Source organism: Labrus mixtus, chromosome 3 (genome assembly GCF_963584025.1).
Source record: "Labrus mixtus chromosome 3, fLabMix1.1, whole genome shotgun sequence".
Classification (NCBI taxonomy): domain Eukaryota; kingdom Metazoa; phylum Chordata; class Actinopteri; order Labriformes; family Labridae; genus Labrus; species Labrus mixtus.
The window spans coordinates 20,430,503-20,453,137 of record NC_083614.1 but is presented as its reverse complement, the minus strand read 5'-3'; the positions used below and the strand labels follow the sequence as shown (position 1 = coordinate 20,453,137).

Genomic DNA, 22,635 nt, shown 5'->3' with positions numbered 1-22,635 from the left:
CAGCATTTCTATCGAGATGGTATTTTCTGTTCGCAATTAGAAAATGTGTAAGTTCTAGGAAAGGATTGTCAAAGTACCTTCTTGAATGTCATTAGCAGAGGTGTTTTAAAAACAGCAATACAACAAACTGCCTCGTCGTGTGACAAATTCTGAGGGCTTAACGCCATCCTACAGGCCATCCAGCTAGTCACCCTAATTGCTGTGTTAGAGTGACGATCCACCAGAGACACAGGTCTCATTATTCTGACTTTCATCTCACAAATACTTTCACAATCTTTTCCTCCTGTCTTCAGCTGCCGTCACGTATTGCTCCATCTCTGAGCTGAGCAGTTCTGGATCATAAACTCCATCTCCTCATATTTGCATATTCTCCTCAGAGCCACAAAGTCGGCTCTCTCCTCAGCCGTCTATGCAGGTGTGGTAGGCCGGACCATCGCGTGAAAAGTTTCAGGTTATTCCAACAGCAAGGACACTGTCTGTAATTAAGACATTGTGACTACACCAGTTGTGTGAGTTGATTAAGCTTATTGTTGTGCAGTGCATTATCTTGACAATCTCCATGGGCTTTAATTATTGAAACACTGAAAGTGTGTTGTAGAGTTCATCAGCACTGTGCAACAGTCAACACAGGGCTGCCAAGGCAGAAACCAGGAGGTGGGCGGCAGTGGGGGCAATTAGAGAGTAGAGGAGCTTCCACTCAGCTCTGGTCCCAGAGGAACTCTGTCCTCACACTGTGGTTCCAGTCGATAGTTGAGCTGCTAGATTTAACAGTGTGTCATCTTATCAAACTCCACACTGCCACTGTCACTGGCCTGCAGAGCGGCTAGAGAGGAGGGTCGCAGGGGATGAGTGCATCCAGGTCGAGCAATTGATCACTTGAATAACAGGAGAATACTAAAGCTGCTTTTACACCCTGTGCTTTTACATAAACCTTACTTTTTGTACTCTACTTTTTGGGGGTGAAAATGCTATTGCTCTGTTACTTTGTATTTACCTTTCACCTGTGTGTAGAGTTTAAGTAAAAGAGCTGCAGAGTTTCATGTCAATCCTCCCAGACATCTAAGAAAACTCTGACCACTGACCGTTTGATGCCAATTTCAAGTTCAGGTACAAGCAGGTGAAATGATGTGAAGCTGGAATTCTTTTATAAACCTTACTTAAAGGAAAGGTAAAGTTGGTGATGATGCAGGTATGTTAGAAGTAACATTATTCTGACATTGGAAGTACAGTTTGTTGACTGTTAAGTGGGTCAGGATACAGGAGTCCAAAGGTTTTGCGGTGCTATTTGGATCACAATGCACATGAATGTTAAATGTAATGTTTTTAAGGCATTTAAACAATCACTAATTCTTCTCTTTGCTCTTGTAATGTCTCTGCTTTTCTCATACGTAGTATAAGTACTGCTGCAGATCTTTTTTCTACTGAATGTAAGAGGGTTACATATTTATTTGAAGGCAACAACTCTGCCATACATAAAAAAAACAACATGAAATAAAATAAAAACAAAAACTTCCAGTGTTTTTTTTCTTAAAATAATTGTGTAAAAAAAAAAAAAAAAAGTGTTTCTCTAAACAAGGAACTATTTTGCTTCCAGCCACTCTGAGAGAAAATCACACAAAGAATCTGCTCATTAAACGGACAACTTCGATATTTTTAGTCTCGAACATGTTTTTATGAATAAATTATCTTCTTCCAGTGTGGATACAGAGCGAGTGCGTTCAGTCAAACGCTCTCCTCTTGTAAAAGGCATGACAGTGTTGTCAAGAGTGTCGCTGTTGTAAAAGGTCACATCAGTTCAACACAAACACATTCTACAATTCCATCATCGACTGCCATTTATTAGTATCAAACCACTGCTACAAAATCACATCAAACAGGATGAAAATGGACTTGCATACGTGCTATACACAATGTAAGCTTAAAAGGAAAAAAGTAAGTACATGAATTTTCTTATTTCTGGACAAATATCAATATATATTTATATATATTATATATATAGGTATATCAATGCCACTTAAAGCCATATATATCATTCCAGTGATCTAGAGCCTATAAATGTACAACTACATCCCTGGTGGCTAAAAGACCGTCATACACATGAGAGTAAACATTTCCATTCCACACGTCTTATCACATCATTTTTTCAGCATGATGATTTCAAGAAAACAAATTAAGAGAAGAGAAAAAAATAGTCCACGGAGAAAGGAAATAAGCAATCCTGTCAACGATAAATCTCATTCCAATTTTTTTGTAAAAAAAAAAAAAAAAAAATGACATCAGTAAGTGTGTTTATTTTACAGAAGCAAACAGAAGAAATTCTGTACATCATACCTGTTCTCAACCAGATGGCACTCCTTTTAAACAAACACAACACTGAAGAAGACACACATGATGGTGAACTGCTGCTACAAAGCACTGATTTGCTGTGTCATTCAGCGTATAGAAAACAATATGTAATCTGCCTTTTGAGGCATGAAAACAAATAAAACAGGATTACATTTACCGTCAGTCAAAAGACATTCTCTCGATGAAAACCCCCGATCACTCCTTCATGAAAACTGACAATTGCCTGGGAGCTTCATGCGCAAAAACACACTCGGTGCTGTGATTCAGTCATCGGTGTCATGGAGAGGCCTGGCTTAGATAGCGTACTTTAGAACCCCGGCATTATCTGCAGCTCTGCATCATCGCCTGGCAACTTATTTTCCAGTTGAGTGGAAATAATGAGGGACAGGTTGACAAATAACTTGATGCAACGTCTTTTTAATAGCACGTCCCCCATCTACATTGGCAGCTGCCACACTATCAGAGAGATTTCAAAGAAATGGAGAGTCACACCAGTCAGAAATGATTCATTTTATGTACTGATTGAAATGTTTGAGAGAAAAGAAAGTGGCCCATTTTTTTCCATGTACAGCTGAATTAATCTAATGCACAGACCAGTTCCACAGAACAAAAATCAACTTTTTCATTCTCTTTCTGCCTCCGTTTGACAGGCGTTTTAAAATGTTCCTGCTGTGCAACAAACACATCTAACATACTGAATGCTAGCTCTCAAGAAATAGAGTCCTTTTGATACTGTTGACTCAGTATGCTGCTCAAGGAAGTTGGATGGCGACTGTTGGAGCCCAGCAGCTGCTCCAGTGCTTAGTAAGTATGACACAATCTCCCAGTCAAATCTGACAAAGGCACAGGAAGGGTTTCATTTACCACAGGTTCGCAACACCTCTGCACTCTCTGTTCTTGCTGACCGCAGACACCTTTGTGAAGAGCCCAACTACACTTTGACACCATGCTAATTTTTTCTAAAAACCTGCAGCATACACTGCCTTAATTTTGCTGTAGGACAATGCTGTTTACATATTATTCATTTGCAGAGAAAAAAACAGAAATTCCAGTATTTGGTTGTCAATTCACTACCGACTATGAAGCATTATTTGCTGAAAGTATACACAGACAGGTTGAATATTTGTATAACTTGCAATACAAAATGTGTCCTTGTCTTTAATAATTCATGTTTGTCTTTAAAGACTGTAAACGCCACATCTGCTTTATATAATACACAGTATCTTTTTTAATCATGTTGCCTACAATGACAGTCACACATATTCAAAAACAAATCTTGCAATTAGATTAAACCCTTTTTTCATTCTATGTTTTCACTGAACTGCAGTAGGAGCCAGAGAAGTACCGATCCGCTCCTGGTATTGGATATTGGTCCGATACTGACTCGAATAGCTACATCAGATCTTGGTAACAATGGGGCGATCCATGGGGCTGATTGCTAAGCTGAGTCAACATAGCATGGAAGGAGAAAACAACAAAGGCTCAGCAGGTTGGAGGTATTTCAATCTTGTTACGCCGACAACTTCTGCGGCTACTTGCAATGTCTGCCAATCTAATATATCAAGGGGTGGTGGCGCAACGAGTTCAACCAAACAAAGAAAGCAGATGAGACTAAATGAAAACAACATAGTTAACTTTGTCAGATGCGTTGCAAAGATGCAAGAAACTTCCAAGCGATGGTTTGAAAGCAACAAAACAATTTGAACCACTCTACAGTTTGCCGTCACATAAATATTTGTTCTGAGAGCACTTTGCCTGGCCTACAAGTTCCCACACTAGCGCCTTGATTTCAAGCCAAGGACAACTTGGGAGTTCACAGTTTTGGCTGCTTTGCTCCTACTATGAAGCATCAGCAATGAACAAAGGTTCACTGTGACAGCAGAGGATGAGTGACGCCATGCCAAGTGGTACACAGATTGTGGGGCTGATTGTGATTACAATTCAGCCAGTCCATATGTATTTATTTAAGTCTCATCCTCACAGTTATTTATAGTTATATTTATACTGGTATCTGAGCCGTACTCAGTATCAGAAGATACCCAAAGGCAAGGTATGAGATCTGTATCTGAACTTGGAAAGTTGGATCAGTGCATCACTTGCAGGAACATGTTAAGACAAAAAAATGTACAGTCTGTTGATCACAGAAAATATATATCTGCCCATTTGTAAAAAGTACAGTAATATGACAACAGTAAGGAAGTTTGTCTTTACAGTATGACCTGATCATATCTAGAATGATATTTCTATATTTACTTATGAATTTACTTTGGATAGAAGTTCACTATTTCTAGTGAAAACTGATGAGCCTTATTTTGTTAAATGAAACTAATTATCTTCAACAGGTTCAAACAGCTGAAGGAGTTAAATCGGCACTTTCTTATGTATGTTGACATTGTAAATGTTCAGTCAATTTGATAAACAATGTCGGGAGAAGTTCAGTAAGCAATCATTTTATGGTTTTCAAAGCTTAAAACATAAACTTCAACTTCTTGTGGCATTAATGCTCTATGTTCTTATGTTTGATAAAATACTTTAAAGGCACATTCAGTACAGTACATGTCCCCCTCTGAGACTCTCTTTAAACAGATTTTGTTTCATAATGCAACAAACTTGTAAGGAATGCACTCAAACAGGACCGTGTGTGTCTGATACGTTGAGGTGAGAGCAGGAGGATGCTTTGAAATTGGCAATTTAAAAATTCAGGGTGGAGATTGTAGGGGCCGAAATAATACGCACTGGCATGAATATTTAAAATCCTCTTATCTTAAATTTAAAAGTGAAGAGATTTTTTTTCCCTGGGTGGAGAGCGTGAGGTGAGGCAGTGATCCCTGCAGGTGGGTGGTGATGCCTCTTTTTAACTTGTACACCACCATGACTCTTCTTTTTACGAGGTAGGTCAAACAACCGAGGATGTTTAAGTTAAGAGTGTATTCAGGTCATGAAAGCCTTGTGCTGCTGGAGGGGAAAAAAAGGAAAAACTGGCCCCCAGATGCATTATGGGCTGGGATGAGCAGTGATTTAGGTTTGTAAATATCTCCAGATCGTTTACACTGAGCGACGCACTCCAGTCAATGATGATGATGCAATGCAAACAGGGTTAATCCGACTGTATGTGCTGTGGCTGCTGGCCATCTGGACTCAGGAGGATTTATGCTGCGTTCAAGGGTAGAGGGGAGGGGATCAAATATGCATGATACGGCAAAATTAAGATGACTGATTAACTCAGGCTGCACAGTATGAACAGACACATCCCCTCAAGCCTGAAGAATAGTCCCAGAAGGGTTTCATCAAGGTTTGTCCAGGAAAAAAGTTCCAATGAGACCAATAGTTTCTGAAGTGGCTATAAATAAACCGTGAAAGCTGAACAACCTCAAACACAGCAGTGTGTTCATAGAAGAATTTGTATTGATATTTTGTATGTTTAAACAGAAGATAAAGTTAACCTGTGCAAATGGCAAAAAGCAGTAAGTTGCTTTAGGCCAACTTCAATGAAACTAATATCCTGTAGTAGACAACATGACCAATTTACTGAAGAGTTCATTGTGGTAGCCACTACTTCATTGGTTATTTCAGGTAACAATGAAAATACATTTGGTGAGACAAGTCTGACAATTTATGTTTCAGAGATTGGATAGCATCTAAATTGATTTAACTGTAATGTCAGAAAACATCTAAGGTTAAAATGTGTTACTTAGACTCCCAAGCATCCATTCATAAACCAGTAGGTGACTTCCTGGTGGCTGTGTTCACTTCTTTTATGCACTCCTTTGGAAGAGCTAAGAGTTCAATGTATTGTTAAGGTAAATATGAAAATAAATGTTGATACAGCCTTTAAAATAAAACAAAGGAAAAACCTGAGGACAGAAATGTTGTATTTAAAGTCGGACATTGTTGTACCTGCTCACACCCTGTCCCTGTGATCACAACCCTTTTGAGTGCTCATAAACTCAGATGAGGGTTCATATTGTAACATGAAGACTTTTATTGCAAATAATAGTGATTTGATAAAAGGGACTTGTTAATACCATTATTCAAAAATAATAAACATCCAATACATTTCATAATGGAATACTAGCATGGTCTTAACTGCTCAGACAAGCAACCAACAGAACTCCAGACTGTCACCAAAGTGCCACAATAATAACCATCATGACTCAGCAGTTTTTTTTTTTTTTCTTAAAGATAATCAGCAAAGTTGATTGAAAGAAATCACAAACAAACGTAGCCTGGTGGTCTGTAGGAAGTATGTATTTTTAGACCAGCTTTAAGAACCAAACGTTTGGCTCCATTCATAAGAAGTATGAAGAGTATTTGTAAAATGGCCACCTCAAAAAACACAGGTTAACTTGGACATGCAGCACAACCATACTCTCTGCACATCGTCAAACACGCAAGTGTGTGAAAACTAGGACTACACACTGGCTCTACAGATCAAAAGGTATCCTATTTTCTCCAAATATACATACATTGATTCTGATCTATAATACTGTTATATTGGTTCACACCCTCTTCGTTTCAAAAATTAGGTAATTTGATTGCAAACATTGTTCTTTTTAATGTACCTTTCTGACAAAAAACAACAGTTATGGCATCTAAATGAACCCGACAACATTATAAACTATGCCATACTGTGTCCCATTCAAAGAAATGTCACATATCCGGTTTTACATGTTTCAAATCTATTTTTATACATTTTTTTCATAAAGGAAGAGAATAAATATACTTTGACTCATTTTCAGTATACCTTAACATTTAAACAAGATCATATGGTGCAGTATTTTAATAATTTGTAAAACAAGCTGAGAATAATTTCAGTACAAACAATAAAAGAAAAGAAATGTTCAGCAGACCTCGAAACAAATCATCACAAAACGTTAAAGTTATAACAGTGTTTGTGCTTTAAGTCTTTTAACTGCCATGGCTATTTCTCTACAGGTTTGCAGTTACAAGTTCATTTGAAAAATACTGTGTGAGCTGGGGGGGGGGGGGGGGGGGGGTGGGGGGTACTGTTAGTCCCTCGGTCAGGGGTGGGGGGAGAGAAATGTTAAACAATCCAAATTCAAACAAGACCTGCAAACATGTTAACCTGAATGACAAATACTGCATTTTCATCTGATGGAACTGGCTTTTTTTTTTCTTTCTTCAAAATACCTACAGGAGGCATGAATTGAGAAATATTTAGTTTTCACTGAATAGAATTTGAAAGATAAGTCAGCTACTTGTTTATGAACATTCAATAATCAGAAATATGTCAAACAAATGAATTGTGTTGATTGATCATTTCTAGAAGTGCCCTATAAATGAGCGTACTTCCATGTTTATGGTTCTATTAAGGCATTACATTACAGTATCTCTGTTTATACCATGGACTGAAGAAAACCCAGGATGAATAAGCCATGAACATCTTTTCAGGAAACTAAACACTTATAATGACTTTTTCTTCTGAGAATTAAAATGGTGGTGTCGGTGATTAAAAGCCAAAATTAGTACTATTGAACAACCACATGGCTTAATTTTTCTACGCTGCTTGTTGTTAACAGGCCCTGTGGACTCTGATGAGCTTTCTGAAGATAGCACCTTAGGCCATGTAAGTTGTGATGAGCATGTTCATAGGCTTTATTTTCTACTAAATAACACAAAAAGGACTCCTATGAGTCAAAGCAGGTTTCATTATTGTACTGTTTTGGACTGCACCAAATATGTTGCTGTAATTGCCAGCTATTTTTAAAGTTACATGGCCTTCCACTCATTGATATTCCTTTATTTTGTTAATAGGTAGATTGAAGTAAATATATTTACTGAAATGTTTTTAAAACAAAGAAATAAAATGTTTTGCTGCAGAACAGTGCTTTCCCAGAATCTGTTTTTCAAGAAGAACCATGGCAAAGGTTGAAGCCAGAGACTTTAAGTGGCCCACAGTGTGCAGCTGTGGCTTTTCAGCGGATGATACAGCAAAAGACTCGACTCTCTGCTCAGATGTTCATTGGAAGTGGCACAAGAACTGCATCCTCAAGAGAAAAGCGTAAAATAGTCAGAACTTTTTTCTCCTTTACTACAACACTTTGTTGCAACATTCATGTATGTGTAAAGTATGGATATATACTGTAGTATTAATATTCTTAAGAAAAATGTAAACATAGGGCAGCGATGTTCCTCCCTTCGTACTGTACAGAGTCATGAACTGTGTTAATTGTTGGTCAGATGAGAAAAAGCTGGTCCCACTTCAGAACAAAAGCCTATACTATAATAAAATATAACATACAATACAGTATACTTTGCTACTTTGACGGCTGCCTGATCAAATGTGTTCGGCAGGCATAGTAACCGAAGGACCCATTTCAGAATACAACAAAGCACACTTTCAACACTGTTCATCCATCTATTGAGTAATCATGACAACACAGGCCCTGAAAAAGCCCTGCCTTTTTTGTTCTTTTAGATTTTTTTGTGTTTTTTTCTTTCTCTATTTTTAATCACACTCCATAATCATAATATGTACTGTTAGGAATCTAAATGTCTTTCCTGTTGTTCAGCAACCCATAATACATTCAATACAACATTGGTATTGTAATTCTGTGTACTGAGAGACTTGGCACAATCGCTTCTCTTTTAGCCATGTACAAAAACAAATGGAAATGTCAATTTTGCGCCATGGCCTCCTAGAGGAAGAGGCATTTAAGTGACTCGTTTGGGGGATTTCTGATATGATTAAAGGTGGGGAGGGGGCAGGGATTAGCACTGATTCACAATGTGGTCTATCAGAAAAAATAGAAGAAAAAAATTATAATAACAATAATATTAATAAAAAAAACACCATCGTATTTACATGACAGAATATTCACCAAAAGCAAAAAAAGAAAAGAAAAGAAAACCTTCCCCACACAAAGTAACGCTGATTATGATCCCCTCACGGCCTTTCAACAAACTGTACCAGATGTGATTCCAGCCATCAGCAGTGTCAAAAAGGACTCATAAATGCTCTCGACAGTCATTGTGTCCATGCTGGCCTCCGCTAGTACACACTGATGAAGGAGGAGAGGGCCAGGACCAGGTACCGGCAGGCCAGCGGGACGTATGCACTTCCTGTGCTCCCATAGGGTGCAGTGTTGGGCGCTGTGGGCAGGAAACAAGAGAGACTCTGATTAGTTGTGATTGCACTTTTACTTTCAGTCTGCAGCACCTATCATTTGCTTAGTAGGGTGCTTTCAAATGAGTCTGTAAGAACTGCAATTACTGTAAAAAGCAACTCTTTCTTTGTGTTTGTATAACAGAAACTTACTTTCACTAGACCACACTTGTTAAAACACAATGTCAAAGCATCGCATTAGATAAAGGAATATATTTCATAGAGCTGTCAGCTTTAACCCGTGAATCACGATACGATTAAGGTCCGTTAATAACACTATCATTTTTAAAAACTGTGTGCTATTTTGTCCCTTTGGGCGCAGCATAGCTTAGCCAACGCAGTGTCTCGCTGTAGCCACAGTCATAGAAAAAAAAGACACAACAGCATCTATGAATGGATCTTTTCACTCCCAAAAAAATCCCAGAGAGCTCAGAATCAGAATCAGAGTCAGCCTTATTGGCCAGGTTTGCTTACTTACACATATAAGGAATTTGACTTCAGTAAACTGTGCTGTCCATGTACAGAAGTATGACATTAGATATGAACAACAAACAAACAAATATGTACAAGGCTAAATAATACAGAAGTGCAGTGATAAATAGATCAAAAGGTTCTGAAAGGAACAGGATAATAAAGTATTTATAATGTAATAAGGTAACAGATGGATTAATTTACATGAGGTAGATTATTTTTACAGGATTTATACTGAGGCATTTTCAAGATGAAGTGATTGACCAGTTGACAGGTCCCTTTAGATATTCTAACTTACCATACTTTTCAATAATGAAAATGTTTATTTTCCTGTAGTTATGTTAATGTTTCCTCCATTAATCTACCAGAAATTCCTAATTGTCTTTCAAAAATAAAACAGGTTTGTATCCAAACAAGAAGTAAAGTACCAAAGACTGAAGACAGTAAAGAAAAACAAAATAAAAGCACAACACAAACTGTTGTCAAATGCAAATAATGGAATGTCAAACAAAAGGTAAAACATGTCAACAGCTACACCCAACTCTAACCTGAGTAGAGGTCTAATCAACCTGCATGATTGAAAACACCTGTGTTACTATGCAGAAGATTTAACCTGAAAAGTAACTGTAATTGGAATTAACTACATCTCTCAAAAAAAAAGCCACAGTAAGATAAACAGGTGTGTCTGGAGAGCTGCGTCAGGCGGGCAGGGAGAGGGCAGCCTTTCATTTGGAAGGGCTACTCCACTCCTCAACACACACACACCCGCAAACACACACACACACACACACTCTTAGCTTGCAGCTCAATAAAGCACGCCTCATAGTTACAAAGCACCCTCCCCGTTTGCACACACATACACCAACACACACACAGTAACACACACCTGCATGTACAGATCACACGCACGCACGCACGCACGCACGCACGCACGCACGCACGCACGCACACACATACATACACACACACACCAAGGCAGTGCAAACAGGCTCTGCTCTACCAGGGGAAATCATGTGGTGCACAGACCATATCAGCAGGGTGCCTCTATTTACACGGCCATGTAATTAGTTCACAGTGTAACTCCTATGATTTGGACCTCACGTTGCACAAACACAGCCCGAACAACTACATAACTACACATGCATACTGCACACACACACACACACACAAATGCCCTCATGAACACATAAAAGCCCTTTTCTTCATGTATTTCTGATGTTAGAAACGTCTCTGAGTTACACATTTTTGCAAACAAGACGATTTGTTATCCCTGTGCTGCGCTCATTGTTGGCCGTGTGTTTATTCAATAAGAACCCGAGCTGGGTGTCATCAGAGTGGCATATGGCTGTTGGTGTGTTAAAATAAACACAATGGTTCACAGATTGATCTTATTTGCCACAATGATAGCTTGTTGGTGACAATTTGTGAGATGCTAGAGAGAGGAAGAGAAAGGGAAAAAGGACTCACACACATCCCATTATCACCTGTCACAGCACTGCTTCTACCCGTTACTTCTAAGCACCGAAGTTGTTTACCTATTAGAGGGAAAACTATAGCTCTGCTGGCAGCGACAAAAAATAAAAAAGAAGTGAATAGAGGAGCACAAATGGGTGCAAATTTGGATGATGTGTGTGTTAGTTGCATGGCTGGCCTGTATGAACTGCAGCCCCCCCCCCCCCCCCTTACTCTCCTCATCGTCTCTGCCTCCTTTCTATCTTTGTCTCCCTGTTCTACCTCATTCTCTCTCTTTGTATCCCTCCCCTCTGTCTCTCTCATTTTCTCTCTCTCTCTCTTCTCCTATCCAAAGTACAGGATAATGACACAGTTTTCCTAGGCTGTGAGAGAGCGAGCGAGAAATGGTAACCATAGCAACAGCTCCTGTCCTGCTCAGCCGGCCCACTGTTGCCGGAGCCTGAGTGCGCTGCATTGTGCTAGCCACGCTAGCAGAATCATTTGGTGTATTTGTGTTTGTCTGTGTTTGTGTGTGTTATTGTGGTGGTGGGTGGGGAACTGGCAGATGCCACTATTTCCCTTGTTCACTTTCTCATCTGATCAGTGTCAGTGTAGATCCTGGCTTAGAAAATGCTGCAGTAATGACATTAATATCGTGCACACAAATGCTTTTATGCAGCAGCTCAGGGAAGGGAATTACTGGATCTGTGTTCTAATGTTGACTTGGCTGGAGAGTAACAGAAGACCCCTCAGTGTTAAATGGTGTGCTAGAGAGTGGACGGTGTTAGTAGGTGCCTGCCCACTCAGAGTCTTTGATTTTGGGCTTGTTTAACCTCTCTGTGTGTTGCTGTGAAAAGCAGGGCCCTCCATTGTTTTGACTGTGTGGGCTGCAACTTGCCATTTTAATTAACTCCTCAACCAGCCTGCAACACCATTACTCTGCTTATTAACATGAAGGGAAGAGAAAAGGAAAGAGGCAGAAAGCAAAGACAGATACAGGGAGAAAGAATGGTGAATCAAAGGGAAGAGAGAGCTTGGGAGAAAAAAAGACAGTGACTGAAAGGGGTGCGAAAGCAACGCAGCAGCAGCAGCGGACAGAGCTGAGAGGAAGAGAAGGGAGTGGGGGGGGGGGGGGGGGGGGACTTCTGACTGAGATCTACCTCTTTGGGGTTTGAATTTAATTACCATGTACATCAGCATGGCGCTACAATGAAGTACCAGAATCCCAGACAATATATCATAGAGAAACCAACAGTGTCAAGACGCAGGGAAGACAAGCTGTGCTCTAAAGGGAGAGGAGTGGTAGAGATAAGTGGAGATGAAAGCGATATGCTTCAATTACAGTTTTGCAACTGGAATGAAATGAAAACCTAGAGCCCTCCCCAGCTCTAGCAAGAGTCATACGAAAATAACAATCCCTGCTTCTCTCCTTTGACTTTGGACTAGAGCCATCTGCTTTAAATAGTGTGGCGGGAGTGAGAGCCACACTCTCCCCCCTCTCCCTTCCCCCCCAATCTCCATCGACAGCAGTTTTGTCAGCCACATATCATATGCACAACAACCGCTAAGGCCTTGAACTTCAGTCACTGTTGACATCATACTGAAATATGCAGCAGTGACACTCGATGCAGGGTTTGTGTTGAGTGCCATCTCGAGTGTTATGCAGTGGTAATTCACTGGAACATCATCATTCATTAGGTAATCGTGTGAGCTCCTCTCCCTCCCTCTTGTTGGCCCTCTAACCGCCACTCTGGCTTTGTGGAAGCCATTCTGGAGAACCTTAGCCCTGTGTATGCCTGCCCGAAGTTTAACACATGTTGTGTAATGCACATGTGAAAGAGAGATGAGAAGATCTCCATAATTTTCATGTTGGATTGAGTCTCCGATTCATTCACGTCGTCCGGCGAATTATTCATCCCTTGAGTTAGTTGTATCCTTCGAGCAGCCAGCTGTCACGAGCGACACACACGGGCGGCGGCAGCCAGCCAGGCAGCATCCCAATCCCCCTGAGGACACAGCTTCGGAGATGGGCTCCTCTGGGTTGCGCCGAGGGTGTTGGGGGAGGGGTTTGGTGTCCTTGACCATCAATCAGTGGCCTCTGGTCCTTTCCCTCGCTGCTCCCCAGAGAGAGCCTGCATGAGACACTCCTGAGCCAGAACTGATCCTGTACACACCACGCTCTAAATCGGGCTAAATCCCTCTACATGCGAGGCTCACAGCAACCTCAGAGGGTGTCTTTAACACAATGCAGTACTCTCTAAAAGCAGGGTTTTTTTTATGGGCTACTATGCTTGTGTTTGGTAACGAGAATAAATGCAATATCGTGCATCTCCCCATGTCATTTGACAAAGGGGATGTTGCATGTTCAAATGAAGTTCTGCGCCTCATCGTTTTTTAAGAGCTTACACACTGAGAGAATGCGAAGACATTTGCTACGCTCTACCTCACTTTAATCCATCAACAGTGAAATACACTTGTCCCCTACACAATTCATTGCGTACCCTCTTGCCTGTAGCAGTGCGCCATATTCAGAAGGTACCCAATTGACTTGCAACGCATCATCCTCATCATTCACCCATTTCTCACTCTATTCCTCTGTTTCTTGTACAAGCCAAACGTGACCAGATATGATGTTCATCTCCAACTATGTCTATTATCACCACACACTTCTGCTCCACAGAGCCCTCGTTCACACACACACGCCTTGGAGCTCATTAGCCCCACCAATCGTTTGCATTGGTGCAAGTAATGAAAAGCCTCCATTAATAAGATGGCCTTCAGAGATCGTTTACCCTCCTCCGCCTCCCTGTACTGCCATATCCTTTCCCCACCCATCCCTGCTACGCTCCCCCGTTGCACATCCTGGTACCAGCCAGTTACCAACACCCCGCAGAATGCCTTTTTGCGGGCGAGGCTCTAATAGCTCCTCTCAGCATCAGCATCTGAGTGGAGAGCGAGCGAACAAGAGAGACGGGTCACCTGATAGCTTACTGAGTGAGCTGGGGGCTTCGGCCTTCAGCTTGACTTAATCAACGCTTCTGTGGGGAATCTGGACACATAAGAGAGTCCTTAGCACAGCGGGAGCCAGAGGAATGAATCCCAACAGAGAAGACATTTCCGATATTCTCCGCAGAGATACGGTTCCTTTTCATTATTTATCTGGACTTCTCACTTTCCTCTGACTCCTTCTTCTTTGAAAAAGTGTTCGCGTCTTTTATATTTGAAATGAACAGAGCAGTAATGAGTCTGGCAATCGAGAAAAAAATTCCAAAATTCACAGTGACCTTCAACGTATGTTTATAGCACCTATAAATTCAAGGACAGGCTTTATGCAGGATATCAATGAGCTTGCAAATGATGTACTTTATATGCATGCTTGATGGACAGATCTACAATCTTTTTAGGAATTTATGAATTCTTTTTTCTTCATCTATGTCTAGAGCGTAAAACCACATCAGCACGTTCTGGGAATAAACAAAAAAATAAATGCAGACTGCAGTACAGTGTGGATTGATACTTTAGGCAAGCATTTTTTAATCACAACACTTCCAAAAGCATAATTACTCCATGACTTTGGCTGCTCCCTCTAAATCTGTTTAATGTTAGAGGCTTAATAAAATGCACAGGGACGCAAACAAATGGTGTCAGCATGTAGCTAGTTGATGCATCCCCTCTTTTCCTTTCTCTCTTCCTCTCTCTAGTCTTTACAATAATCTCCCCTCTCATATGTAGGTCCCTCACTCCCTCTATCTTTAATAATTCCCTGTGCCCCCCTCACTCTTTAATGCTTATCAGAGGTTTATTTCTGTGCGAGTCCTGCTGCAGGCCCAAGGATTTCGCTGAGTCAGCTGGAGCTTGGCTACTGCGCCCCTCTGTGACGACAGCGACAATCTGGCCAGTTATGAGCAATGCTGAAGACAAACTAAAGCTACTTGCATCTCCATGAGCTGCTCCCATCAATACAACGAGGATAAAAATCTGATCTCCAAACAGGAGGCAACCCTCACTTCCTGCCCCATATGATCCAAATGTCTCCTTCGGCCATAGCCTCCTAAAATAGCAATTCCCGGCTGTTATGTATGTAGGATTATGATAAGACGGCTCTCTTTTATCAATTTCCATTATGGTGCTGATAACACAGCAGGCTTGAATGTGGAGGGTTAAGTGCATTTTCCCCTTGATGGATATCAGATAAGTCTATCAGTGAAGACTGCCTGGTTATCACAGTTCACCTGAGGCAAGTCAAACCTGACTGGAATTTCTCTCTGCACGAGCACACGAGCTGCAGCCAGAATTTGCTCAGACCGCCGTACTGTATGCACATCGATCCATTTTTTTCCCTCATATTTACTTACCCTGAGCTGTTAATTGATTTCTCTCAGATCAATCTGATGGTTTACAGAAATTGTTGGACCAAAAAGGCCTCGATCAATTGCCGAGTGATTAGCATGTTCAGTGGATTATTTCTAGCTGAGGCTGCGTGGAAGGAAAGCACAATTCAAGGGAGGCACACGCCATATGTTTACGTTAATTATTGCTAGCTCAAAGTCTGCCTTAGACGATGTACGCCCATCGGCTGTGTGAGTGTCACACATGAAATATTCTTTTATTATGCCAAGACAGGACCTGAGGCAGAGAATGCACTCCGGTCTCTGCTCCCCACCTTGTTGCTTAGTGCCTGCGGGAGGTTCAGATAAAAGCTATAGTATCCTGAAGTGAGCCCCATTAATTCAGAGGGGGGATTTTTTTTTTTTTTACAGCAGCACAGAGACAGTAAAGGCACTTTCTCTCATACACACACATTACCAAACCCAGTCTGCTCTGTGCTCTCTAATTCACACACTGTGGGATCTGTTTAGTAGTTAATGTCTCATGGTCTCAAAACTGAAAATAAACATTCACAACCTTCCAGCATCTACTCCTTAAATGTCTGCTGCAACTACATGGACCGTAAAAACTAAAGAAAGCGAACCAAATTATTGCCCAATGCTACATGAATGACAGTCTATGTAGCTTCGGGAGATTGTAGTCTTGTATTAGAAGAAGTCCCTTTTAATATTGAATCTAGATCAGTAATGGTGATGCCGTTAATTAATTCGTAATGGCCTCGTCTGCTGTCATACAGTAAGAGAGACTGAAAGCTAAGACACTGAAGTCAGACGCAGTTAATCTCAAAGGCATTAAGACATAAATTACAAGTCAATTTGACATGTGTTGACCTGTTCTGAGGCCAAAACAATGAAATCGATCGAACGATCAAAAATACGGTATATTCATATCCTTTAATTAAAGCTACTGTGAGGAATTTTCATTTGGTGTCAATCTTGGAGACCCCCTGTGGACAAAGTTGAATTCTCGCTTATCTTGTCCTCATATTGTGGAACAACAACAAAAATCTCTGTCTTTTAACTGACAAACATATCACTCACAGTGAATCTTTTCCCTGGAAAATGAAAGCAAAGGCTGTTTTTTATGTGCGCTGTTCATCTCCTCATCTGACAGACTCTGTTTATATTGTATTAAAAATACAAATAGTCAGTGTTAGTACTAATGGTCTTGTTTGCTTTTCCAGGTCATACAGTCAAAAATATTAATGTCTACAATTCTACAATTCACTTAGCAGATGCTTTTATCCAAAGCGACGTACATCAGAGAGTAAGTACAACACAAGCAAGGATCTAGAAAAAAGGGAACAATGTCAGTAAGAGCAAACGATCAGCTTTGAGTCCGATTGGACACACAGGTGCTGACAGGCATTGCACAGAGGCAAAGCACAACATTGACGGCAGTCAGTATTAGAACAAAAACACCCCACCTAGATCTTTAAATAAATATAAAATAAATTATATATGACCAATACCATATATTCTTTATTATAATTAAAAGTCCATTATTCTAAATACTCCTAATATAAAACCATGACAGGATTCTCATCAATGGTAATGAAAGCATGGCTAATTATCATGCAGACAGACTTGCCACGTATCATGTAGCTGTACAGTATTGCTTATTGATGTGTTCACATGTCAGCTGCATTTTGTCGAGGATCTCTGATCAAAACAACTTAAAGTTGTTGTTTAATCTAAAACGATGATTTGTGTCTTAAGTAAATCAGCTTGCGAGTCTCAACATACATTTTATTTTATTTTTTATGCAAAATTCTCAGATGAAAAAGAAAGGAACTGCAGCTATCACTCAAATGTAGTGGGGTAGAATGAACGCGTCAGAAAAATCAAAACTGTTTTAGATTAGTCAAGTCAAGGTGGTGAGATGCACCACAAAATGCTGCCAAATAAAAATGATGGGTGCATTTGAAAGTTAAGTGAGACGCACATCCAATTTGAGTGCATTCCAGGATGTAGACGACTATTTGGGAGTGCTGAGTTGTGTGCACTCTGCTCAATGACAATAAACGTCTGGATGTTATGAATAAAAGGCAGGCAATATCACCTCACTCTGAAATGTGTCAGATTCTAAAAAAAGCCTTTAACTCTTATCTGCTCCTCCACATACAGCCCCCCCCCCTTCCCCCCTCCCTCCTTTACTCCAAATCCACTTCAGCCTTCCCTCTGTAGGCTTATCCTCTGTGTGCACTGACACTATCGATATTCAACTTTCATGGCGGCACAAGAACCACAACTGGTGTTGGTGTCACATGCTCCTTCTCTTTGATGTAGGACTGTGTTAGGTGGCTGCAGCCCCGACTCTTTGTCCACCTTTATGTTGCTGTTTTTCACATAAGGTCAAACATTATTGACCGGAATCACTGAGGGGAATAAGTCTGCGTTTAATGACAAATTGGACCGGTGGATTGACCCTCAGTTCAACTCAGCTGGGTACCAGCAGCGGCAAATATCAATACATTTGATAAAACACACACACATATCTGCCTTTGTAGCTAAAAGAGTGGATGGATTCACATTTAAATGTACATTTAGTATTCATCATCATGTTGACTCACTGCTCTCGTGACAGTGAATGTGAACATGGGAAATGTCAGTTCAATTATACTGCATTCATACCATTAAGGTAATTATGACAGGATGTAAAGGGGGCACAAAGTAGCCATATAAAAGGGGGCTTACAGCTTCTGTCTAGAAAATATGATGATGAAATGAAGCAGTCATTTCAGAAAAGCTTTTTATAGGTCAATAAGAAACTGGAATCCAATTATTGAGCTCTCCTATCACTGTTAACACATCCTGTACAACGTGAGGAAAAGTGTGATCTGCAGACTGTACTGATAGAGAGCAGCTAATTCAATTCTACAGATCTAAATTGCATAAGACTCGAGGCCTGTGACCCTAGGAATAAGAGGTATACCAAATGGATGAATAGGAAACAATAGTTTGATCTAGATCTCCAGTGTTTTCGATCCAACATAAATCTTTTTCTGTAAATTTAGATTTCACTTTGTCCGACTCACAGTTGTTTTTAATCCAGCACCTGCAGAGGTGTATTGGATTTGTTAAGCTACACTTAGTTTGTCTTCTTAAGAAGCAAAGAAAAATGTACTGAATCTGCACTTTCTCATCAAAGTTTCTTGTTTTGCTTAAAAACTTTGTTCAAAGGAAGGTTGTTTTCATATCCAAGCAAATGTAAAACACACTGATAAGAAAACATCCACATGAGCTAAAAACTTGATGTTAAGACAAAAACACAACCATAGTCACTGAATAAATAAAAGTCCTGATGTTTAATTACAGACTCGCTGAAACTGAGGAGAGAGAATGCAAATAACCCTCAATCTCAGCCATTTTCTCTTCTGTGATTCATGACCACTGTCTGCCTTTAGTCCAGCAGTGTTCAGCTACATGTAGAATGTAATGGAATCATTTTTCACTTTGAGAACAGAATTAGTAAAACTGAATGTGTGCCAGCAGCATTCTTTTGTCTGTAACAGCCTGTGGTTGTCAAATTGTTCTTTTTAAAAATGTCCACACAATAAAAAACACGAGTGATATTCTTTGTATTTTTGAATTTAACATATCACATTAGCGCCCTGCAGTTTGGTCAGATCGTGGTTGGTTTGACGTTCTTGCTACAAAGGAATTGCACCAGAGTCTGAAAGACAGCAAACCGAGTTCCATCTTTTCAAGCAGCCTCGGTCCGGTTGTTTGGTCTGCACCATAGTTTGATTGACAGCTTTCACACCAGCACAAATGGGCCGTGCTAACTTATCAAACGGACTCAAGATTGTTTTTACCGATCCAAACAGGTTAGGTATGAAAGTGCCCTTAGTATGTTCCTGAGTGGATTTGCTTAAAAGGCAATGACTAAACTGAAGTTTTATTTGATTTTAAACAAAGAACTGTGTCATTAAAAAAAAAAACCATTAATTAAATAATGGTACAAAATATTGCAAATTGTACTCTATTTTAATCAAATGAAAATAAACAGAAATATTAAATCAATGCCAATGAGGGCCAGTGGAGCTAGGGAATATCCCTCTGATTCTGTTCTGTGTGAGGATCGCTCACTACTCTGGTTCGACGGAGCTCCTTTCCAGTCTTTTTCGCGCTGTTTCATGTTGGGATGCAGATCTGTGGCTGGGGGCCCACAGGGAGCCACCCACCATCACTGGGATCTCCCCATGCTAGATGGCATTAGGAATAACAAATGTAAAGCAAAATGGTTTAATCTGCTCGTCTCTTTTTCGAATGTGCTCAGACAAAAGGCGCCTGGGATACTTCAGAGCTAATTAACAGTGTCAATGGTGACAGGACTTTGGCTTGTGAGAAGCTCAGCGCATTGATTGTCTCAAACAGCCAGAAGAGGGGACTCGGATATATAAAAAGGGGGGGGCGTTTATCACATCAGAGGCCGATTCTGCCCTGGTGTATTGAGTCCCGAGATTATTTTGCCAAAGGCATCTCTCAGCGTGTTCACTGACCTTTCTTCATCATTAGTGAATGTAAAGAGGGTGGATACTTGTCAAAAGCCTTGAATAACTCATCAGCTGCAAGGCCGAGGGAATACTAAAGGGTTAATGGTGTCTGTTTAGGGGCTTCCAGGCTTTACCCTAAAGCACTTGCATTTCAATGCCTTGGTTGCATGTGAGAAGCTGAGGAGGGGAGTGAGATAGCAGCACGCAGTGCACAACGCTTATACTGTAGGTGTTTTTATGTGTGCAATATAGGAGAGTAGCATTAACTGTTAACGCACACATCCAAGCCCACACACACATCAACAAATCAAAATCTTCCAGCTATGCGGGTTCATGTATGTGTGTGTGTGCACGGTATTCTGTGCAGCACCCTGTTTTAGCCTTAAGTAGAGTGTATCACACATGAAGAAACCAGTCCAACTCACACTGCTAGCCTCCAGTGTTTGCGTAGAGGCAAAGATTTCCAAACATCTTTGAAATCGAGCTGATAAAGCTAACCTTATTTAACAGCCAGACATCCAAGCCATTCCCCCCAAAGAGAATGCCATTTCTGAATGTCATGACCTTTTCTAACCGCGTTTAAAAACCTCCAAGGTCTTCAAGGTGTGGTTTGTCAATAAAAAGATTGAGGAGAGTCTCGTGGTAAACAGAGAGAAAGGCGATGCATATGCTGAGCTTTTAATAGCTGGTTTATTGTAGATACTGTCGTCTGTTGTTAGGCTGATTGAGAGGTTTTTCCTCCAGCTCGTGACAGTGATTGAAGTGGTGTGTGTTTGTGTGGAGTGTGTGCAAGTCCACAAAGTTTTAATAGCATAAATACAAGAGTATTGAAAAGAGTGAATCATGCTACACACACAGGTACCCCTACAGGTTTTTCAGTGCGTTTTAGTGCAAAGAATCGTGTGTGTGTGTGTGTGTCATTTAGTGGCTGACGGGCAGCATGGACTGTTTTAATGGTAGTGGGAAATTGTCGTAGCAGCTCTCTCTGTTCAGGCGTCTCAGAGATAATTGTCTGCCAGAGTAAAAACAACACTGTGCAGCAGCACTGCCGCACCGAGTACAGAGTTCATCCTGAGAGGGCGGTGGGGCGACACAGAACACATCAAACTTGACAAAAGAAGTAAAGAAGGAATTAAAGAAAATAAGAAGGGAAGGTGTCTGGGGTGTGATTTTAGAAGATGCTAGACAATTCTTTGCTGTGCCATAAAAACAGTGCGCTTTGATCCTCACAATCAATAACACAATGTTTTTGAAGGTGAAACAAGTGCAGGAAGTCAACAAGAGTCATTTAGGGAGCCCTCTCTGTGGACATATAGGGATAGTGTGGAAATTCCTACTTAGAGATTGCAGCAGTGAGCCCTTCTGTCACATTCCCTCCTGTATGATGTTGCATTCAAAGTGGGGAACGAATGCAGTTAAGAGTTTGGTGTTTGTTTCCAGGCTGATCTGGTTTAGATGAGATTGAAGTCTGTTTCACACAGGGCTACAGAAGGTGAAATGCAGGTAGATGTCCAATAATACACAGTCATATCTCTGATGACGGGCAAGATATTTACATGTTATTCAATTCAGTTGATTCAAACAACTTGAATTAATCTGAATTTAATGAAATGAAAGAGAGCTTGTCATTTACCAGGTGTTTTGAGAGATCAAATGATGGAGCCAGTTGAAAACAAATCGACTGAACTTCGCTAAATGTCAAACAAAAGGGTTCGTCCATTTTTTCATGAAGTGACCTTAGGTGCTTATTGCTGAGCTGAATGGACCTGACACATTGATGTAATTGAACTACATTTATTACGTGCTTATATCAATATAATACCAAATCAAAAACTCCCGATATACATTTACAAGCAAAGTAAAAATCATTTGTAACACACAATGATGTAGTTGCATGTCGCTTTACGGATTCACACACTGCCAAAAATTACTCAACTACAGGAGGTTGTTCAGTTCATTAGCATACATCCATATCTTGATGTAACATGAACGTCACGTTTTTTGTGATACACTTTCAGGGAATTCCTTTAAATAACTGTTTAGGGATAAAATGAGCACATAGAAATGTGGTATTTGTGAATTATAGTGATTTAATTTCTTGAAAAACTAGGTACCACATCACATTGATGCAAAAATATTGCTTCAGTGTGAATATGACACAGTAAACATCCATGATTCAAATTGTGTAATTAAATGTCTGTTTTTGACAATATTTTTTAATGTTTAACCATTTAATTAATATTCATTATGGCTGATAATACAGGCAGCAAATAGTTAAAGAAATGGATTTATATTTCCTCTTAACCTGCATTAACAATACCAAATCTCCATAGTGCACCTATAACATTTGATG

General features: G+C 40.3%; 1 protein-coding gene across 2 annotated transcripts in view; it reads right to left on the bottom strand.

Moving 5' to 3' along the window:
* Positions 1–1,547: 1,547 nt before the first annotated feature.
* negr1 (neuronal growth regulator 1) overlaps positions 1,548–22,635 on the bottom strand; it is a 141,826-nt gene continuing 120,738 nt past the window's right edge. For both annotated transcript variants that reach the window (XM_061033731.1, XM_061033733.1), the window contains one exon: positions 1,548–9,459. In XM_061033731.1, coding sequence (XP_060889714.1) covers positions 9,359–9,459 — 101 coding nt within the window. In that variant the 3' untranslated portion in view covers positions 1,548–9,358. The remainder of the gene's footprint in view (positions 9,460–22,635) is intronic.